The sequence below is a fragment of the Cygnus atratus genome, chromosome 1 (genome assembly GCF_013377495.2).
Source record: "Cygnus atratus isolate AKBS03 ecotype Queensland, Australia chromosome 1, CAtr_DNAZoo_HiC_assembly, whole genome shotgun sequence".
In the NCBI taxonomy this organism is placed as follows: domain Eukaryota; kingdom Metazoa; phylum Chordata; class Aves; order Anseriformes; family Anatidae; genus Cygnus; species Cygnus atratus.
The window spans coordinates 53875847-53893867 of NC_066362.1; the positions used below are offsets into that span (position 1 = coordinate 53875847).

At 51.4% G+C, this 18021-nt stretch overlaps 1 protein-coding gene across 7 annotated transcripts in view; it reads left to right on the forward strand.

Moving 5' to 3' along the window:
- The window catches only part of MRTFA (myocardin related transcription factor A), a 93481-nt gene extending 77273 nt beyond the window's left edge, over positions 1-16208 (forward strand). For 3 of the 7 annotated variants that reach the window (XM_035551697.2, XM_050716653.1, XM_035551698.2), the window contains 12 exons: positions 3953-4008; positions 5609-5684; positions 6371-6532; positions 7949-8124; positions 8606-8761; positions 9283-9536; positions 9844-10015; positions 10301-11416; positions 12538-12696; positions 14615-14797; positions 15136-15196; positions 15614-16207. In XM_035551697.2, coding sequence (XP_035407590.1) covers positions 3953-4008; positions 5609-5684; positions 6371-6532; positions 7949-8124; positions 8606-8761; positions 9283-9536; positions 9844-10015; positions 10301-11416; positions 12538-12696; positions 14615-14797; positions 15136-15196; positions 15614-16113 — 3071 coding nt within the window. In that variant the 3' untranslated portion in view covers positions 16114-16207. Of the gene's footprint in view, positions 1-3952; positions 4009-5608; positions 5685-6370; positions 6533-7948; positions 8125-8605; positions 8762-9282; positions 9537-9843; positions 11417-12537; positions 12697-13575; positions 13741-14614; positions 14798-15135; positions 15197-15613 lie in introns of all 7 variants that reach the window. The other 4 variants (XM_035551696.2, XM_050716644.1, XM_050716608.1 and 1 more) reach the window with 2 other exon arrangements.
- Positions 16209-18021: the final 1813 nt, after the last annotated feature.

Below are 18021 nucleotides of genomic sequence, written 5' to 3' on the forward strand. Positions count from 1 at the left end.
AGGGAGGAGGCAGTCACTTTTTGGTGACAGACCCTAAGGTCTGTGTCTGATACTATTCACTACTTTCAGTAATTCAATTTAAACAAGGGAATCGCATGTGTATTTTTTTAAGCTGGCAGGTTAGGAAACTGGGAGGAAGGCAGGATGGGGGCTCACAATATTCTGGAGAAGTTGAGAAATGAAATGTTGGGGGTGGGGAGAAAAATGCAGAATTTCTGCCTTTTGGTACATCCAGCCAGTGGCATGAACTGAGGATGGAGAATCCTGGCTGGAGAGCAGCTCCGCAGAAGAGGATCAGAGACCTTTCACAGTTTGTGAGCCAAGCACAAGTAAACAGCGTTACATGTTTCATGCACACGAGAGAAGGCAAACAGACTGACACGTATAACTGAGAAGTCTTATTTAATAATCTTTAGCTCTGTGAAACACTGATAAAGCCTAGGCTGGAATATATACCCAATTTTGGACACTGTACTTCAAGAAAAATGCAGATCAACTGGAGAAAGTCCAGAAGAGAATAAACAAGCAAAGGTCTGGGAAATGTTATCTATAAAGGAAGGATGAAATAACTGGATTTGTTCATTTTATCCAGCAGAAGACTCTGAGAGAACCTAAGTTTTCAAATGTATAGGGATAAACTCAAATGGGAAGAAAATAGGTTGTTCTCTGTAATTATTGCAGGCAAGGCAAGGAATAATGAGTATAAATTGTAGGAAGGGAAATACAGTTTAGGCATTCAGAAAGGTTTTCAAGTAGTAAGCTCTGGGATAATTTCTCTGCAATAATACTGCGTTTTTCCATTAGTGGTCTTCAGGAACAGGTTAGGCAACCCACCGTAAGGAACAGCCTGGTATATTTTCTCCAGCCTGTGCAGTCAGAAAGGATTAGGTGCTTGGAGTTTCTTCATTTTGTGGGGTCATACTTGCTGCTTTAGGTACCAGGGGCGGTGCATGCACCCCATGCCTGCCTACCTCCACGCCTTGAGCCAGGGGTTACCAATGCTTCTGGTCCGCCGGCTACGCTGCTCGTTTGGGCGTACAGTCGAAATGGGCCAGAATACCTGGCGTCTCTGAGAACAGCAGAGCTTTGTCAGTGGGGATAATCTCCAGTGAAATGGATAAAGAAGCACTCGGGCGAGCAAGCCAGCAGGGTACGGGGCAGGAGTAGCTGCAGGGCTGGGCGCCAGGGGGCCGGGAAGGACGGCGGTGGGAGCTGGCAGAGCCTCGTGTCTGCACACCTGAGCTGCCGAAACCAGCCAGCGCTGGGCACCCTCTGCCTCCCAGCTTCAGTCTTCTGCAGAGAGATTTGGTGGTTCCTTGTTTTCTTCCATTTGCTCCAGTAAAGTATTCGTCGTTTCATGGCCAGCAGAATGTGCAAGGCTCAGTTAACTTCAGACAGAGCAGGGTTTTACAACAGACACCCTCTTCTGACATGGCAGCCCCGTCCTAGATTGCTGAGGGAAGCAGGGAAGGATTTGTGCCCTCTTGACATTTCCAGAGGTCAAATATGAAGTCCTCTGTCGTGTTGCCAGCACAGAGAGCTCCAGCCCCGTGCTTGTTTCCAGAGAGCTGGTCATGAGAGACTGACATTGTTTTTGCAAGGGTCTTCCCGTAGCAGTTTTGCATTACTTACTATTTAATGTGTATTTGATTTGGGGGAGGGGTTTTCTTTTTTTCTTCTTTCTTTGACTCAGGGATCCTTTTCGTCTTGTTTTATTCTTCCGTATTGAAGATTTTCCTGGACTACCTGTGAAATCAGCTGAACGCCTGCAGTTCTTTTCCTGACCGTTTGCCGTGGCCAGGGAAATGTCACTTAAAGTTCATGTCCTGCCTCACACTGACGGCAGAGGTAGGAAGGGGAGAGTGAAGAATTACTGCCGTGCCGGCACATTCTAGGGGGAGAGGGATTTGGAGGACTCAAGAAGAGGCTTGCTGCGCTTGTCTCCAGCGTAGATTTTTATGCTTATTTATCTATCGCCTGGTATCTTTGCCCAGGATTGCCTGAGCTTAAAGAAGCTTTTATTTCACTTTTCTGTGGTACGTGTACAGTGAGAGAAACGTGTGTTTAAGTTCAAGCTCATGCATATATTCACAAGCAGTCCGTGGGGCTTGAAAAGAGCATTTCCCAGCAGGATTTGCTCCTTGCTGTTCATGACAGTGTGGTGGCCAAACTGCACGGTTGTTCATGTCTCAGGCGGCTTGATGTTATTTTTTCAGTTATTGCAAAACCATCTCTCTACCCTTACATTACTTATCCCAAAGTGCAATCAGTGCACTCCCATTTGCCAGCTTGCATAACTTTCCCTGGTGATTTCTCCCGGCTTGTATGAAATTTGATTGTATGAAACCATCTTTAATCTGAACAGGAACTGTTTTGTCCCATCATTTGTGTACTCACTCACTATGGTTAGTGCTCAGTTATTGCTTAGTTACTCTACAAATTATTCTTCATTCACTGCTGCAGTATGAATCTCATTATGGGGCACTGGTGTGTTCATAATTCCTAACATATTGACTAACTTGTACTTTTTACCCCATTTATGTAAATGTAGAGGGACTCTGCCTATACTTCACAGGAGGTATTTCTGTCTTAACATTTTGTCTTTGTTGGCTCTGCATTTTATTCCGTAGGAAAGTTCAGAAGCTTACACATGCATTGGAAGTAGCTTCCTACATTGCATCTAAGCAAGGTTTTTAATTTTTGAATGGCCTTTTGATATTTCATTAGGAAGTTACATTTGAGAAATATTTTAATCATTGGTCTCAAGTGAAAAAGAGTACAAGTAGACCATATTTTGGAGGTCGTAGATGCAACACTTGGACTGCACAAGTTGAGATTTCTGTCTTCAAAAGCCTTGCAACTTGCCTTAAAAGCTGAAGGATTTTTTAACATTGGTGCTTATCTTGATGGTAATTTAGAAACTCCATTGGGCAGTTTTAAATGTAAATATTTCATAAATGTGAAAGGAAATGAGTTCTGTGCCCTTCAGCCGGTTTGAATACAAGCCGCAGTGCGATTGTTTCAGAAAACAAGTGGCTTGTGGATTTGGGAAACTATGAGGGGCAAGTGACACTTCTCATTGCTGAGTTAGAAGTAATGTCACCCCCTTTCTCCAGTTTTACTGTGGGACGTGAGCTTTGTGTGCTGCAGAGGAGCCAGGCAGAGTGAGAGATTCCTCCAGGGTTAGTATGGTCCTGGACAGCAGAGGATCGGTTTCTTAAAACCTGATCCATTTTGGCTCTGCTTTTTTACTAGGCCCGAGGGGGCGAGGAGGTCTCTTAAATGGAGGGCTGCTGTTAATTCCTCAAGTCTTGGTTATCTGTCAACAGGCAGATGTACTTTCCTGTTCAAGTGTTCCTGTTGTCCTGATAGTTTCTGTTACACGGAATATATACGTCCTCCTGGGGACCTACAGAATTTGTAACCAGCCCTTGCCTGTACACAAAACACAGGTGCAGATTAATGAAAGACTTGCAGCTTCCTTTGACATTAAAAGGTAGTAAAGAGGATTTACAGTTCATTAGGATCCTCCCCCATCCTTCCAACCATTTCACGTATCTCTTCGGTGTTTTGGTGCCATTCGCTTACTTAAGGGTCCTGGGTATTTTACACCACGCTGAAACTTGTGAAAGGCATTTGCTGGGGGGCGATTTTTGACTCGTGTTCATGGCCCCCACTTGGTGAGCAGTGGTTAGCTCTACTAGAAGTGTAGCCCAAATGATTCTCTTCAGTAGCCCACAAAAAATCCAGTTCCTGTAGCTCCTTTGCTGTCAAGCAGAGCATGTCGGTTCACATTGCTTTATACCAGCTGGAGATCTGGTCCAGCGTGTTGACAGATGCAGGAGGCAGTTGCTGTGGTGTATTTGTTAATTTAGTTGGCCTGAAAGGACATGTGGAGAGAAAACTTCTTCATTCTTACCCATTCTCTAAATGTTTTTTTTTTTCTCAACAGCTCTGAAAAGCCCAGCTGCATTTCATGAACAAAGAAGGAGTTTGGAGCGGGCCAGGGTAAGATGCAATATGCTCTTCAAGGTTTTAGGGAAGTCAGGAGTACTATGTCTTATATTTTGGGCATCCTGTAGCTGTTGATGCGATGCAGAAGGAAGTCATTCATACTCTGGATATAACACAATGCTGTGCAGGCATGGATGTATTGGATGGGGTGTTCTTTAGCTTATATGTGGTGGTGGTTACCCCTCAGTGAACTAGTTGTTGACATTGAAGACAGTGTTTGGATTTTCCCTGGAGGTCCCTGATATTCTTCTTCCCCACCGTCCACTTACTTTACATTATTATTTTTTTTATTGTGTCTGCTTTGCCCTTAAATGCTTCTATCATGTGAACGTCATTGCAGTAGTTGATTTCCACCTTTGAGGAAAGTGTATGATTTCTTTGTTATGTGCACATGCACCTGTTTATCCAGGAGATATTAGTAGCTGAAAGCTTAATTGAGAAGATCCCAGCGCTGAAGTTACACAGGCTTCTGGCTCTGTCGAAAGAGGAAGCCAGGCCTGAGCCAGGCGTCACACTTCACACTGCACCTTTGCTAACTGGGGGTTTCTTGATTTCTGTTCCTCAGAAGGTCTCTGGGGGTAGTGGTTTGTTGTTTTTTTTTCTGATTGGCCTACAGGGGGAATAAAAACTCGTATGACTCTGGGCTAAGTTCTGTTTTAAAAGTGAAAGCAACATAAGACTAAAGAAATGACAGCTGTGATTAAAACCTGTCAGGCAGCGTTGCCACTTTAAACTTGATGGAAGGCTTGGAACAATGAGTTTTGCATCATGACCAGTGTCCCAAAGGCTTTTGTTTCTTCTTCCTCATTTAATAAAACCTTCTTACCAAGCTAGTAGTTGGAGTGGGCAACCGAGCAAGTATGGTGCAGTTTTCTGACTGACTTCAATATTAATTTCCTGTAAAGGTCCATTCGGATGGGCAGTACTTAGCCGCCTGTTAGCCACTGCTCCCAGATTCCCGTTCCTGGATGTGTACAGGGTAACAGGCTCAGTCCGGGCAGGGTCATCTCCGTGCATTGCTCTGTAGCACATTCTCCAAAGGCAGAGCTAAAAGCAGCTCTGGAAATGAAGTTGGTCTTGTCATAGCATTTAGATTTTGCCTGCCAAGGGAGTGCATGGGGTCTTTAGCTTAACAAACAGCATATCTTGAAACAAATAAGAGTATGCACAAACCACAAGTCAGCATCAAATGCCAGCAGTATATGAAGGTATTTGCTGTGAACATTGGAACTAATATGTCTGTCCTTTAATGTAAAAAGAAATGTCTTGAATTTCACCCTGACACAAGTTAGTGGTTTTGCATAAAAAGCAAAAAGAGGGCTTCAAGTTGTGAGGAAGTCCTTTCCAGTTTCTGTTCCACAGGGCAGCAGAACACTCTTACACTGAGGGGATGTCCAGTGGGAGGTCATCTTCAGAATAAACTCATTCTGTGGGTGCTTTGGGACAGAAAATATGTCCCTTCTCTGGTCAGTGTTTATTGAGATCTCAGAAGTAACTAAAGATGGTTGTTTCTCTTGTTTGTGCTGTCCCAAGATCACCTCACTCCTGTGTCTGATCAACTAAAATTGGTTTTGCTTGTCTGTTTTTGCTGCAGACAGAGGACTATCTGAAACGGAAAATCCGGTCCAGGCCAGAGAGATCGGAGCTGGTTAGGATGCACATTCTGGAAGGTACGGCACACATGAAACAGAAAGACATCAACAACAAACGTTGTCATATCGACTTGTTTAGTAGCTTTCCATATTGCCTCTGACCCCCAAAACTTTCCTGTAGTTGGGAGTGGGCAGCAGATCATGCCCATAGCATGATTTCTTGGGAGGGCTCCAAAAACCTTTGCATGGAGATTGTCAGAAGAACCTGTTAGGTAAACTCAAATTGTGCAGTTTTGTGCAGCTGAGCAACAATGAAATGGAAGTGGTATGGATTGCTCTTCTTCTAAGGGAAGACACTGTAAAATATCTAGAGTGGGAGTAAGGCAGATTTGGTCTAATTAATATGCACCTCAGTTTCAGAGAGGGAGTACTACCCTGCTGCTGAGTGCCACATCTTTGGACACAACTGAAAGGGAAAAGGTGAATGAGAATCAGGTGACATTAGTTTGAGAACAGTGAATTGGTCCTATTCTAGAGTCATGGGAGCTACTATAGTACCTTTGTAACTTCAGTATATGTAATATGTATAATATATCTGTAATATCTTTACTGTGTGGTTATCTAGTGATATCTGCAATTATTTTCCTATGCAGTTACCTACCATTGTCTACAGTTACCTTTCTGAACAGAAGTGAAATACTGCTAAAGTGCATAGGTTGACCATTGCTGGACCGATGCCATTTTATTTACTTTCCCCTGAACAGAGACCTCGGCCGAACCCTCCTTGCAGGCCAAGCAGCTGAAGCTAAAGAGAGCCAGACTGGCAGATGACCTCAATGAGAAGATAGCGCAGAGGCCAGGTCCCATGGAGCTGGTGGAGAAGAACATCTTGCCTGTGGAATCCAGCCTGAAGGAAGCCATTATAGGTGAGGCCAGAGGGGGATCTTTGTGGAAGGTGTTGCCCACAGGTGGCTGTGATTTCCTGTCATTTCACCTTCCTGCTTGAGGGAATGGGATCCCATCATTGGTTTTGTTTTCCTGTTGCAGAATCACAGCCTTTCAGCCCCCAGGATTCTGATAAACGAAACTCCCTCTGGCACAGATAGTAGTACAGAGTCATTAAATTATGTCTGTGGTCATTAAATTATGAGTGTGGACATCCCGGAATAATATGAAAGTCTTTGCATTCCCTAAAGGCTTGAACGACTGCTGTAGATTGCATTCCCTGCATTCTCTCCGTGAAAATCTCTCTGGGTATAACACATCAGCAACCTTGGTCAGGGAGAACCCACTGACGGACTCAGATCAGGGAGAAGAGACAGAATATAAACAGGTGTGATGAAACAAAAGCTGTCTGTGAACTTACAAACTTCAGAGAATTCCACCCCTTTAAAAATAAACCAGAACAGATGTAAATCATGCCAGTGCCATTCCAAGGGCTGAAAGGAATGCTGAGGAGTAGCCTGCCCACTGCCTCAGCAGTGCTCTTTCCCATCTCCCTAGGCTGAGCAGTCTGCATGTGTCTGTGGTTATTTGTCCCCTCAAACACACACAGCTACTTTAAAGACAAATGGGACACAACTGTGAGCAAGGCCGCGTACTTATCATGAAAAACAAAAAGGACAGTGCTGTGGGAGGGCCTGGCTTCACTACTGCACAAGAAATGGTTTTGGAAGAGAAAAAGTGAATTTGTGAACTGGAGCGTTAAGAGATGTGGCTTCCTTCTGACTTTGAGAATATCACATCTCCCTGGATTTCGGTTGTTCTTATGTTAGGTGCGAATGATTCCTGCTTACCAGGATTATTTTGAGATAAATTGCTGCTTGTGGGACATGCAGGCAGACAGAAATGCTAAGAGCAGTCAGGGCCCCTCTTAATCCATAGCCCTTGCTGCTTATAAGACCGGAGGACAGTTTGGGATTCTGTCTTGAAGAGTGATTCCATCTTCCACCACGTAGGATGAACACCAAAGAAACCATGACGCGGCCTTAAACTGTTTGACCTTCTTTTTCCGTGGTGCCAAATGATCAGCAAGTAGGCTGATCATTTGCTGATCCCACAGTTCCGGGTTTGGGCAGGGTTAAGTAGCTGATGTTGTACTTCCTGATCTTGTCTTGCTCGTTCACCCCAGCATTGTTTTATTCTACTGATAGCAGAGATGAATGTAAACACTTTAAATGGGCCCCAATTTGGGCTTCACTCTCTCATTCTTAGCTGTTGCTTTAAGCACTATTCAGACACAAGTCTCTCCACGCCTTCAGTATCTTTATGAAACATCTAGTGGCAAGTGAAATAATTTCTAATTCCCTTTTGAAGCCCACAGTCGGTGTTTGTATTTTCAGTTGGACAGGTGAACTACCCAAAGGTTGCAGACAATTCCTCCTTTGACGAGGACAGCAGTGATGCCCTCTCCCCCGAACAGCCAGCCAGCCATGAGTCCCAGGGGTCTGTCCCATCGCCGATGGACTCCCGGATTTGTGAGCCTCTCCCTAGCACCACTGGCACATCACTAGCTCAGGTGAGAACGTGGGGGCCTCCTGCAGTGCCTTGGAGCTTCACAGCCGCTGCTGATTTGTGGCAGAGGATCCTGAAATGTGAGGCCGAGGGATCCTTAAAAGGTCACTGGTGGAGCACAGTCTGTGAGATTCACGAGGGGTCTTAGCCCTGTGTGGCACTGATGATGCCCTCTGGTTATTCCGAAGTCCCTGTAGTGGTGCTGTGAGGGGAAGGGGGACAGCCGTTATTTGGTGATGCAGCCTGGGTTTGTGCAACCAGTGCTGGCAAGCAAAGCTGGGGGATACAGGTGTAGGATTTTGATTCCTTTTCTGCCCTAAGAAGTTGTGCTGCTTCTCAGGAACGACTGAAGGAGTGGGTTAAAGGAGTCTAATTACTGACTTGAAACCTGTGCTGTTGCCCTTTAAGTGGGCACTTCCCAGCACCCTGTTAAGATACTTCCTTCCTTGTATGTGTGTGCATTATGCCTTTCTCTGTTCCTGCAGGGTACATCCCAATTGCAGATCAGTGCAGACTCCAATGAAACACTTTTCCTACCCGAACAGCCCCCCCCGCCTCTGCCACCTCCACCTCTCCTGCCCCCTAGTCTTACCAATGGAGCGGCTCTTCCTGCTGCCAAGCCCCCACCGACGCTCATTAAGGTACGGTTTGGGATGATTTCTTCACTGGTGTAGTCTGAAAGAAAGTAAGATGGTTACTCTGAAGCGGGTTTGGAGTGGAAAGTGTTACGTTAACAGACACTAAGAAAGGAAGGCTTATATACTCACCTGTGTCATCCTCTGATCCTATCCGTAACCTATTTAAGAGGTTCTTCTGGTCCGTGAGCTGTTCACCTTCTGTAAAATGGGTCCCGAATGCAAAATGTTTTGAACCAAATCAGTATTACCTATAAGAAGAGACACTGACTCTGCCCTGGATGGACAAGTGGTCTGGCATGCTGGGCAAGATGAATGGCCACCTTTCTGTGAGCTGCCTTAACGGTGCTGCGAAGCTCCTGTGGGTGCTGTGGCTGTAGTATTGCCTGAGTTAGAGAAGCATGGAAAGACCCTGAGGTCAAATATAGAGAATTTTCAAACAAAAACCCCAGCGTGCTTTCTGGTTTACCTGGGGTGTTATTTCAGTGTTTCCATTCTTATTTGCTTCCTCTTTTTCTTCCAAATAGCAAAGCCAGCCCAAGTCTACCAGTGAGAAGTCTCAGCGCAGTAAGAAAGCCAAGGAGTTGAAGCCGAAAGTCAAGAAGCTTAAATATCATCAGTATATCCCCCCGGACCAAAAGCAGGACAAGGGAGCTCCTCCCATGGATTCATCCTATGCCAAAATACTGCAGCAGCAGCAACTCTTTCTCCAGCTTCAGATCCTCAACCAGCAGCAGCAGCAGCACTACAACTACCAGACCATCCTGCCAGCTCCACCGAAGTATGGGTCCAAAACGCCAGCTCTCTCTTAGGGACGTGCTTGCCCAGTGCTGTTATCAACAAATTGTGTTCTGGGTGTGAGGTGTGAGTCTTGGGTTACAGTGGGCCTCAAAAAGGGCCAGTGTCAGGAGGATGGATCTAGCCAAAAGCATGGGTGTGCTTTCATGTCTGGGGTGGCACTTGTGTTTCTGAACGAGTGTGATTGTTGACATAGATACTAGATCCTCTTGATTGGCTTCTCGTGCACTGAGGGCCTCCAGTGCCTTTCCACCTCGGTTTTGATGCCTGGGGCTTCTCTTTCGCTGCAGGCCTCCAGGAGAGCAGCAGAGTGGTGCCAGTGCCCCTGCCGTACGCAATCTCTCTGCCACAGTCAGTAGCACCTCTTCAGTATCCTCCGGTTCCAGCGGGCTGATGCGACAGAACAGTAACGCTGCAGTGGGCAAGCCAGGCCCTCTCCCTGCCAACCTAGATGAGATGAAGGTAAACGTTGGTGCTGCTGGCAGTCCTGTGAAACTGCACGGCCCTTTTTTTTTTGGCCATTTTCAGTGGGGAGTCAACGCTGAGCAATGTTGCTGCCCCAGAGCAGAGCTGGCAGGAGCTGATGGTAAGGGCTGGCGTTGCTGCCCTGCAGTTCGTACCGGAGGTGCGGGCGTGTTGGCCTGCAGGGGGTCACTTGGCCCTTTCCCTGTGGCTCTGGTAGCTGTTAACAGTTGTTCTGGTTATAGCGCGTGCTCTCTTAATGTTGCCCTCTTTCCCCCCCATCAGGTGGCAGAGCTGAAGCAGGAGTTGAAGCTGAGGGCCTTGCCTGTCTCGGGCACAAAGACGGACCTGATTGAGCGTCTCAGAGCCTACCAAGAGCAGAACGGTGCGGCCGGCCCAACCACCCCCACTCCCAAGCCCAGCGCTGCAGCCATTCTCCCCAAAGCTGCCGAAGTGGTGGTGGCCTTCCCTGCCGCCAGGCTGAGCACGGGGCCAGCCCTGGTCACCACGGGCATTGCACCAGCAGAAGTGGTCGTGGCCACAGTCACCGGTGGCAGCGTGATGAAGTTCGGCAGCACGGGCTCGACTCCTCCCGTTTCTCCCACTCCTTCTGAGCGCTCGCAGATGAGCACGGGGGACGAGAACTCGGCCACCGGAGACGCCTTTGGAGAGATGGTGACCTCACCCCTGACCCAGCTCACCCTGCAGGCCTCTCCAGTGCAGTTTCTGGTGAAGGAAGAAAGCTCCAAGCCTTCCTCCTGCAGCGTAAACGCGGCACCCAGGTCAGAGCGGTGCGGCACTGGTAACAGCAGAGATGCAGAAGTTAGGGACAAGGACCAGATGCTGCAGGAGAAGGACAAGCAGATTGAGGAACTCACCCGCATGCTGAAGCAGAAGCAGCAGCTGGTTGAGATGCTCAGACTACAGCTGGAGCAGGAGAAGCGCTCTCAGCAGTCACTACCGGCCCCAGCGGCTGCGGGAGAAAGAGCAGCCCTCGCCTCCAGCCCAGCAGCGTTCGGCATCCAGGTGAAGAGCGAGAACGGTTTCCTGAGCTGCCAGTCCGCAAAGCCAACCAGTGGCCAAACCGACCAATTCAGCCCCGCACCAGCCGCTAGCCAAATGGACACTTCGAATCCAAGCCCAGTGCCAAAGAAAGCCGTGATGGTGAAGCAGGAGGTGCCAGCCGCGGAAGCAGAGCCCCCGTGCCAGTCCCACAGCCCGCGGCTCTTCCTTGGCCAGCAAGGGAGCGCCCTGAGCGACCTGATCAAGGGCAGCCCGCCCCCCACCCTCATCACCGACTCCACCGGGACCCACATCGTGCTCACCGTGACCAAGCAGAGCGCCGAGAGGCAGGGCCTCTCGCCCCACGGGAAGGCAGGGAGTAGCTGCCCGGCCTTGCAGGTAGGCGAGGCTTAGGTCCCATCCCTAGGGTCCAGGTTACCATAGGATGACTTCGTACGTTGGGAATTCAGTTCAGTAAATACTAAAAGAAATGGTCGAGTTGCTTGCTCTGGCAGTTCCTGGCTTTGCAAAACAGAACGGTGTAAGCAAATCTTCACCAAAAAGACAGGAATTTGGCAATGATGAGCTGTGTGCGGCAGTGCACGACCGACTGTGTGCATCACGGGCTGTTCAGCACTCCTGTAAACACGTGGTTCTGCCTTTAGTCAGGCAGGATCTTGGGCGTGGAGGACAAAGGTTTGCTGCCACATTCGACTACTTTTTGAAAGAACAACTGTGCCTGTGGTATTAGAAAAAACAGGGTGTATTTCACCTCTTGTTCTTTATTGGAGAGATTGCAGTCAGAGTGATAGACAGATCACCTTGTCTACTGAGAGCTGAAATCAGGCCCTGAGAACAGACGTTCTGCTTTTTGACTGCTCTTTGTTTTAATGCACGTCAATATTTCAGTGCTAGTGGAGCCTTTCATCAGCAATGATGCACTATTCCCCTCTTGGCATGAATCCAGCACTTAACAGAAGTGTTCTGAGTGCTTCTTCCAGGAAGAGATAAATATGTTTTATGGCATAAGTTAAACTCCAGCATCCTCCGTGGTACCAGAGAAAATTTCCATTCTGTGCTGCCACATTTCTTGCACCTTCAGCAGGGCAAGTGGCAGCATCCACCGTCAGTGACAGGCTGCGTTTGCTGCGTAGCAGGTGAGACGCAAGTCAGCCAAATGTCAGCAGTGTGTTGTCACCCCGCGTAGCACAGGGTTTCTCACCTGCACTCCAGCTGCTGCTCCAGAAAGGCCCGGGTCAGGGATAGGTCCTGTGTTAGGTCTGCCAGCCCCTGAGGGAAGTCGTGGAGCCCAGGGAGTTAGAGTGGCACCACCTCCTCGGTTAGGACACAGAGTCCCAGCCCAGTTTGATTTCGCAGCTTGGTGAAACAGAATGGTTGACTGAATTTCCTAAAGTTAAAGAGCGAGGAAAGCCAGACTTCATACACCCTTTAAAAAACACGAGCCTTGCTCCCTGTTGGGCCTGGGGAACAGCTTCTCACCGATACCCTCTTCTTTCCAGAGAGTACAATCATCGCCCGCTAAAACTTCCAGCCAACCGCAGTGTCAGCTACCTGCAAGCACTCCTCAGCAGCCCACGCAGCAGAAGCAGCAGCAGCAGCCCACGCAGCAGCAGAAGCAGCAGCAGCAGCCCCGAGGACTAAACCAACCTGTCAGAAAGGTAGCTTGCTGCCTGCTCGCGTTTCTTCCTTGTTTTCCTTTGCCTGCTGCCAGGGTTTGTAGCAGGGGTGGGAGGGGAGCACACACACACACACAGAGTCGTGGTCAGAGACCATCATCACAGCAAGTGAGGTCTCCCAGCACCTTTTCCTGCAGCTGGACAGAACACCAGCTGGTGTTTTAGACAGGAGCTTTCTGTCGATTAAAAAGGATGACAGGCCAGAGCAGGCAGCCCTGGTTCGCGGCGGTGTCCCCAGTTCTTGAAGGAGTGCTGCTGAAATGAAGAGGTGGTTACTGCACGGAGAGAGCTGCCAGAGGGTGGTGTGGGCAGGATCTTTGCTACTGAATGTGGCGTCTCAGCTTTGAGAAGGGCAAAAGGATGTGGCCTTTACTGTCTGGTAGAGATGAACATGCTGCATTTCTGTTCTCGTGCCTTCAGCATACCTGTTAATTATGTCTTTGTGAAGCGCAATGCGGGATCAAGAAAGAGAGCACCTCTGCCTTTGCCCCTCCTCCGAGTGACAGCCCTAAAGAGCCCCTGCTGCGCATCTCCTCCTTTTCTAGCCCACATCAGGGATGACTTAGCTCGCTCTTTAACATGTAATTAAGATAAGAGAGAGAAATACTTCTGTGAAGAGTTTTTAGAGCTTGGAGGATCATTTCTGGGTCAGGTCCTAGAAAGGATGTGAAGATAGGAGCCCTTCCTAAGTGCAGTCAGAGTGGGATGTCCACTTTGCTAAGAGTCGGTGCCTTGGTTCACTTTGAGGCTTTGTGGAAAAGCAGAAGGTAGACGAAGGCACCATTTCCCCCCAGACTCCCTTAGCTCGCGTGCTGCGGAGGCACCTGTAGTGACTCTCCTAATCCTTTTGCCTCCCTGTAGGGTCAGAAGCCAGGCCTGCAGGTGGTCACAGGGCAGCAGCCCCACACCATACTGTCTTTCTCAGCACCTCCAAACCTGCAGCCCTTCTTCCTCAACGGTTTCCACAAAGGGTCCCTGAAAACTGGTGCTCCTGGCAAGGCCGGCCAACCCAGTGTGCCAGAAAAGGTACCCCCCAGCACATCCCAGTGGCCTCTGCCACAACGCCAGTTTCCAGCCCCTCTCACGTGGAGAGCAGACCCCAGAGCAGCTCTGCCAGCAGGGGTTGCTCCTCTCCACGCAGGCCACAGAGCAGATGACGTGCTTTCCAGGGAAAGCAGGATGGGGAAGAGCTTCAGTACGTACGAGCGCTCAAACCACCATTGGGCTGCTCTCTGGGGATCGCTGCTCTGGCGGAGCAAACTTCGGTTGGATCACTCACAACCCCTGCAGAGCCCCGAGCCACACTTGAACATTTCGTATGGGCAGTTGTGTGCTGATTCATCTGGTAAAGCTGAGTCACCAGCACCGCTTCCTGCAACGCTTGGGGTTTCCTTTGGAGATCTCTGGTACTGCTGAGTGCTTTGGTGCTCTCCGCCCACCCTCAGGCTGTGAAATTTGCTGCCTAGGAGGCCTGATCGTGTCGCCAAAGCAGGCACTGCAGGGAGAGCGAGGTGGGGGAAAAGAGAGGTCCTGGCTCTGTCGTGTGTGCGGAGGAGGCTGAACAAAGCAAGGGAAATGCCTTCTCTCTCCAGCGTCCTAGAGGAGTTCCCCCACTTGGACAGATGGAGCTCTCCCCATCCAGGAGCAGCCTGTTGGTGGTTTGTGGCGTGGTTGCTTTGGTATTAAAAATACCAGCGAGAGATTTCCAGCTGAAAGGGAGGGGAAGTCTGCCTCACTCCCCCGCAGTCAGCGCGTAGCGCACAGAGTACACAGAAGGAGCCAGGCTGCTGGGAGCAGCACGGTGCAGAGCTCAGCAAGGGGTGTGTGTGGGGGGGCGATGGTCTCTCAAAGCAGCCGTGAGCTTTCCCCTGATCGTTCCTTCTGCCTTTGCTCTAAACAGCCCTCATCCCAGCCTGGCTCTCCTGCTGCCCCCTCCCCATCCCACATGGACCTGGAGCAGCAGCAGCAGCAGCAGCACACGTCGCTTTTTGGAACTCCTCCACCTCCTCTCCCTGTTCCCTCGGTCCCAATGAAAGAGCCACCAGGCTATGAAGAGGCCATGAAGCAACAGCCAAAGGCCCAGGTGAGAGCAGTTCTTCTCCTGTTCTCCTTGGAGAGCAGGTGAAAGGTTGCTGTTGTGAATCCCCTTAGATGCCTGATCTGGGCCAGTAAAAGAGAACGGGGACGAAACTCTCCCTTTCTCCAAATGCCTTCCGGGGGGTTTGGGGAAGATCCCAACACACCGGTAGAGATCCCAGCTGCTCACTGCCTGGTTCACAGAGCGGTTGCTGACTGCACCTTCCTGTCCAGTAACAGCCTGGGGTTACGGAGGTTCTGGTGCCGTGCCTCTGGGTGCTCCTCGTGCGGTAACAGCCCCAGCCCCGGTACCTAGGAAGCTAATCCGTCCCTCTTCCTCCCCAGGAGAACGGCTGCTCCAGCCAGCAGATGGATGACCTGTTCGATATCCTCATAGAGAGTGGAGGTAAGGAGACGAGGCAACACTTCTCAGCCTTTGGGCTTGAGCCTGGAAATGACGGAGCGCTGCCGGGAGCGGCTGTCACGGCTCTTTGCTCCCGCGTCCCTGGCAGTCATTAAGGCACCCAGGGAGACGTCAGCCAGGCATTAGTATGATTAAAACGCTTCTTGGTGGCTCTGCTGCATCAGAGCCGGGCACATCTTTTCTGCGATACTGGCCAGAGCTTGAATTCCCCGGGGGCGAGCTGCAAACCCCTTCAACAAGCCGAGCGCAGGCACAGGCAGAGCCTCCTTGTCCCGTCTGTGGTCAGCGGGGGTGGGGCTCAAGCGCGGGGTCCCCGCTGCCCGGCTGGGTGGGAGGGATCCTGCCGCTGTTCGGCCGAGCTTCTCCTCACCCTGCCCTGCGCGTTTGCTCCCTGCACAGAGATTTCTGCTGACTTCAAGGAGCAGTCGTCCCCAGCTGGAAAAGACCCACCCGCGGCCCCCGCCTGCTCCTCGCCGCCCAGCAGCCACCATTCCTCGGAGCTGGCGGTGCCGGGCTCCCTGGGGCAGCCGGTGCCCGTGGGCCGGCTGGAGGACTTCCTGGAGAGCAGCACCGGCCTCCCGCTGCTGACGGCAGGCCACGACGGTCCGGAGCCCCTGTCCCTGATTGATGACCTCCACAGTGAGATGCTGAGCAGCTCGGCCATCCTGGACCACCCGCCTTCGCCTATGGACACCTCGGAATTGCACTTTGCTCACGAGCCGGCCGGGGGCATAGCCCTGGATCTGGCTGAGGCTAACTTGGACAGCATGGACTGGCTGGAGCTGCCGGGGGGGTCCGTCATGAGCCTGGCTCCCCTCAGCACCGCGGCTCCCAGCCTCTTTTCCACAGACTTCCTTGATGGACATGATCTGCAGCTGCACTGGGATTCGTGCTTGTAACTCTGTGAGCAGAGACTGAAGGGAACGGGTGTGGGAGGGCACGGGCATGCAGGGGGAAGAGGCCAGTCAACCAAAAAAAAAAAAACCCACAAAAAAAAAAAACAAACCACAACAACAACAAAAAAAAAGAAAGGCGCTCCTAGTATTTGTACTCCTCCCCCAACAGTGTCCTTCCTGCACGAAGCTGGCAGCGGGGCAGGCCAGGGAGGCTGCAGCTCTGGGGCTGGCGGCCTCTCCGTGCAGCCTGGGCCAGCTCGGGTGAGAAGGGAGCCGGCAGCCCCTCTCCCTCCCAGCAGGAGCAGCGCGCTGGGCACGAGTTCCCTCACGCCTTGCTGCAGGACGTGGCAGGATTGGTCCCGAGCCCATCCCAAAAGCAGCACCCGCTCCTTGCTGGGACGGCAGCTCAAGGGCCTTGCGCGGCCGCGGCACGGCACGGCACGGCTGGCTGGTTAACGGGCGGCTGTCGGGGAGGGTCTGGTCTGCCGCAGGGCTGCGGGGAGCTGGGCAGAGCAGGCACCTTTTCCCAAAGTAGCCAAAGGAAACCAGGGTTTCCCACCGGCCTGGTACTGTCTAAGCTGGTTTCCCAAATACTGCTGAGCTTGGCAGAGGCCTGCCTGCTGCTTCACTTGCTTTGGGCTGCGAAAACGGTTCTGTTTTTTTTTTTTTTTTTTTTTTTTTGTGTGTGTTTTTGTTTTTTTTTTAAGGTGCTAAAATCCAGATCCTTGTGTGTTAAATCTGTCCATCGCTGCCCCCGGACCTCTGGCTGTGCCTGGAGCCCAGCCTTCAGGCACCCCTCGTCCCCAGCCCCCCAGGCTGAGCAGGGCATCAGCCTGCGGTGGGATTAGGGGCAAGAGAGCAGCCGCGTGTCCTGGGGAGCATGTGGCAGGGCACAGCTAGCAACGAGCAACATATCATTAGGGGCCACGTGCAATCTCTCTCCTGCCTTCAGCTGTGCTGTTACTCCCTGTAGCAGGTGCCTCAAGCGTAAGGAGCTCCTCCCCAAACCTCCAAATCGGTGCCCGTGCCCCGAGGAAGGCTGTCAGGGCCAGCAGGCAAGGAAAGGGAAGAGGCACTGCCCCAAGGGCGTGGGGTGTGCGGCGCGATGCACGACCTAGCTCAGGATTGCAGCTACTGGGCGGGGGGGGGGGCGGCTTTCTGGGGAGAAAGTAAGGGGCAGCTGCTCTCGGCTCCGCTGCAGCAAAACCTCAGTGCTTCTCTGCAGGCCTGCGAGGGAGAAGGTAAAAAAGCAACCTCGCTGCTCCCTGCGAGCTGCTGCCCTGCGCCCAGCCTGCTTCTGCCCCACAGGGACCCCGGGCTGGTGCTTCAGGGTAGCTGCCGCGTGGGGAGCGGGATGTGACGCTGCTACTGCTTGTACAGGGAAGGGGGGGGGTGTTGGGATCCCAACCCTGCCGCTCTCTGGCGTGCCTGGCACTTCAATCCCTGCATTTGATAGCGGTCCTGCAGCGCGGCACTGCCCAGGAGAGAAGCAGCTCAGCTGAGCCCCCGGCAGCCGCGCGGCGAGCCCGGCTCTGGCCAAGCTGCACCAGGGCAAGTCAGGCTGGGGCACGAGGGGCAGCGCCTTGTGAGCCCACGCGGCCGGAGGTGCCGGCTCTGCTCGGGGAGCGGCAGGACGAGCTGCCTGCCTGGTCATGGCACCGTGAGGCTGCCGGTCCCCCGGCCCGTGGGTGCCTGCCGGAGGGCCTTGCTGCAGGGGCGTGGGTACCCCGCGGCAGGGCAGGTAGACCGGCAGCCCCGCACGCATTCACTATCAGAAGCCAAACAGGCAGCTGGGGAGGGAAAATGGGGTGAAACGCCTGCTTTCCTGAGCCCTATTTGCTCGTTAACTACATGTGGAGCCACTTTCTTAATCATTTGCAGGGGAAGCCTGCTGGCAGCTGCCCTTCTTTC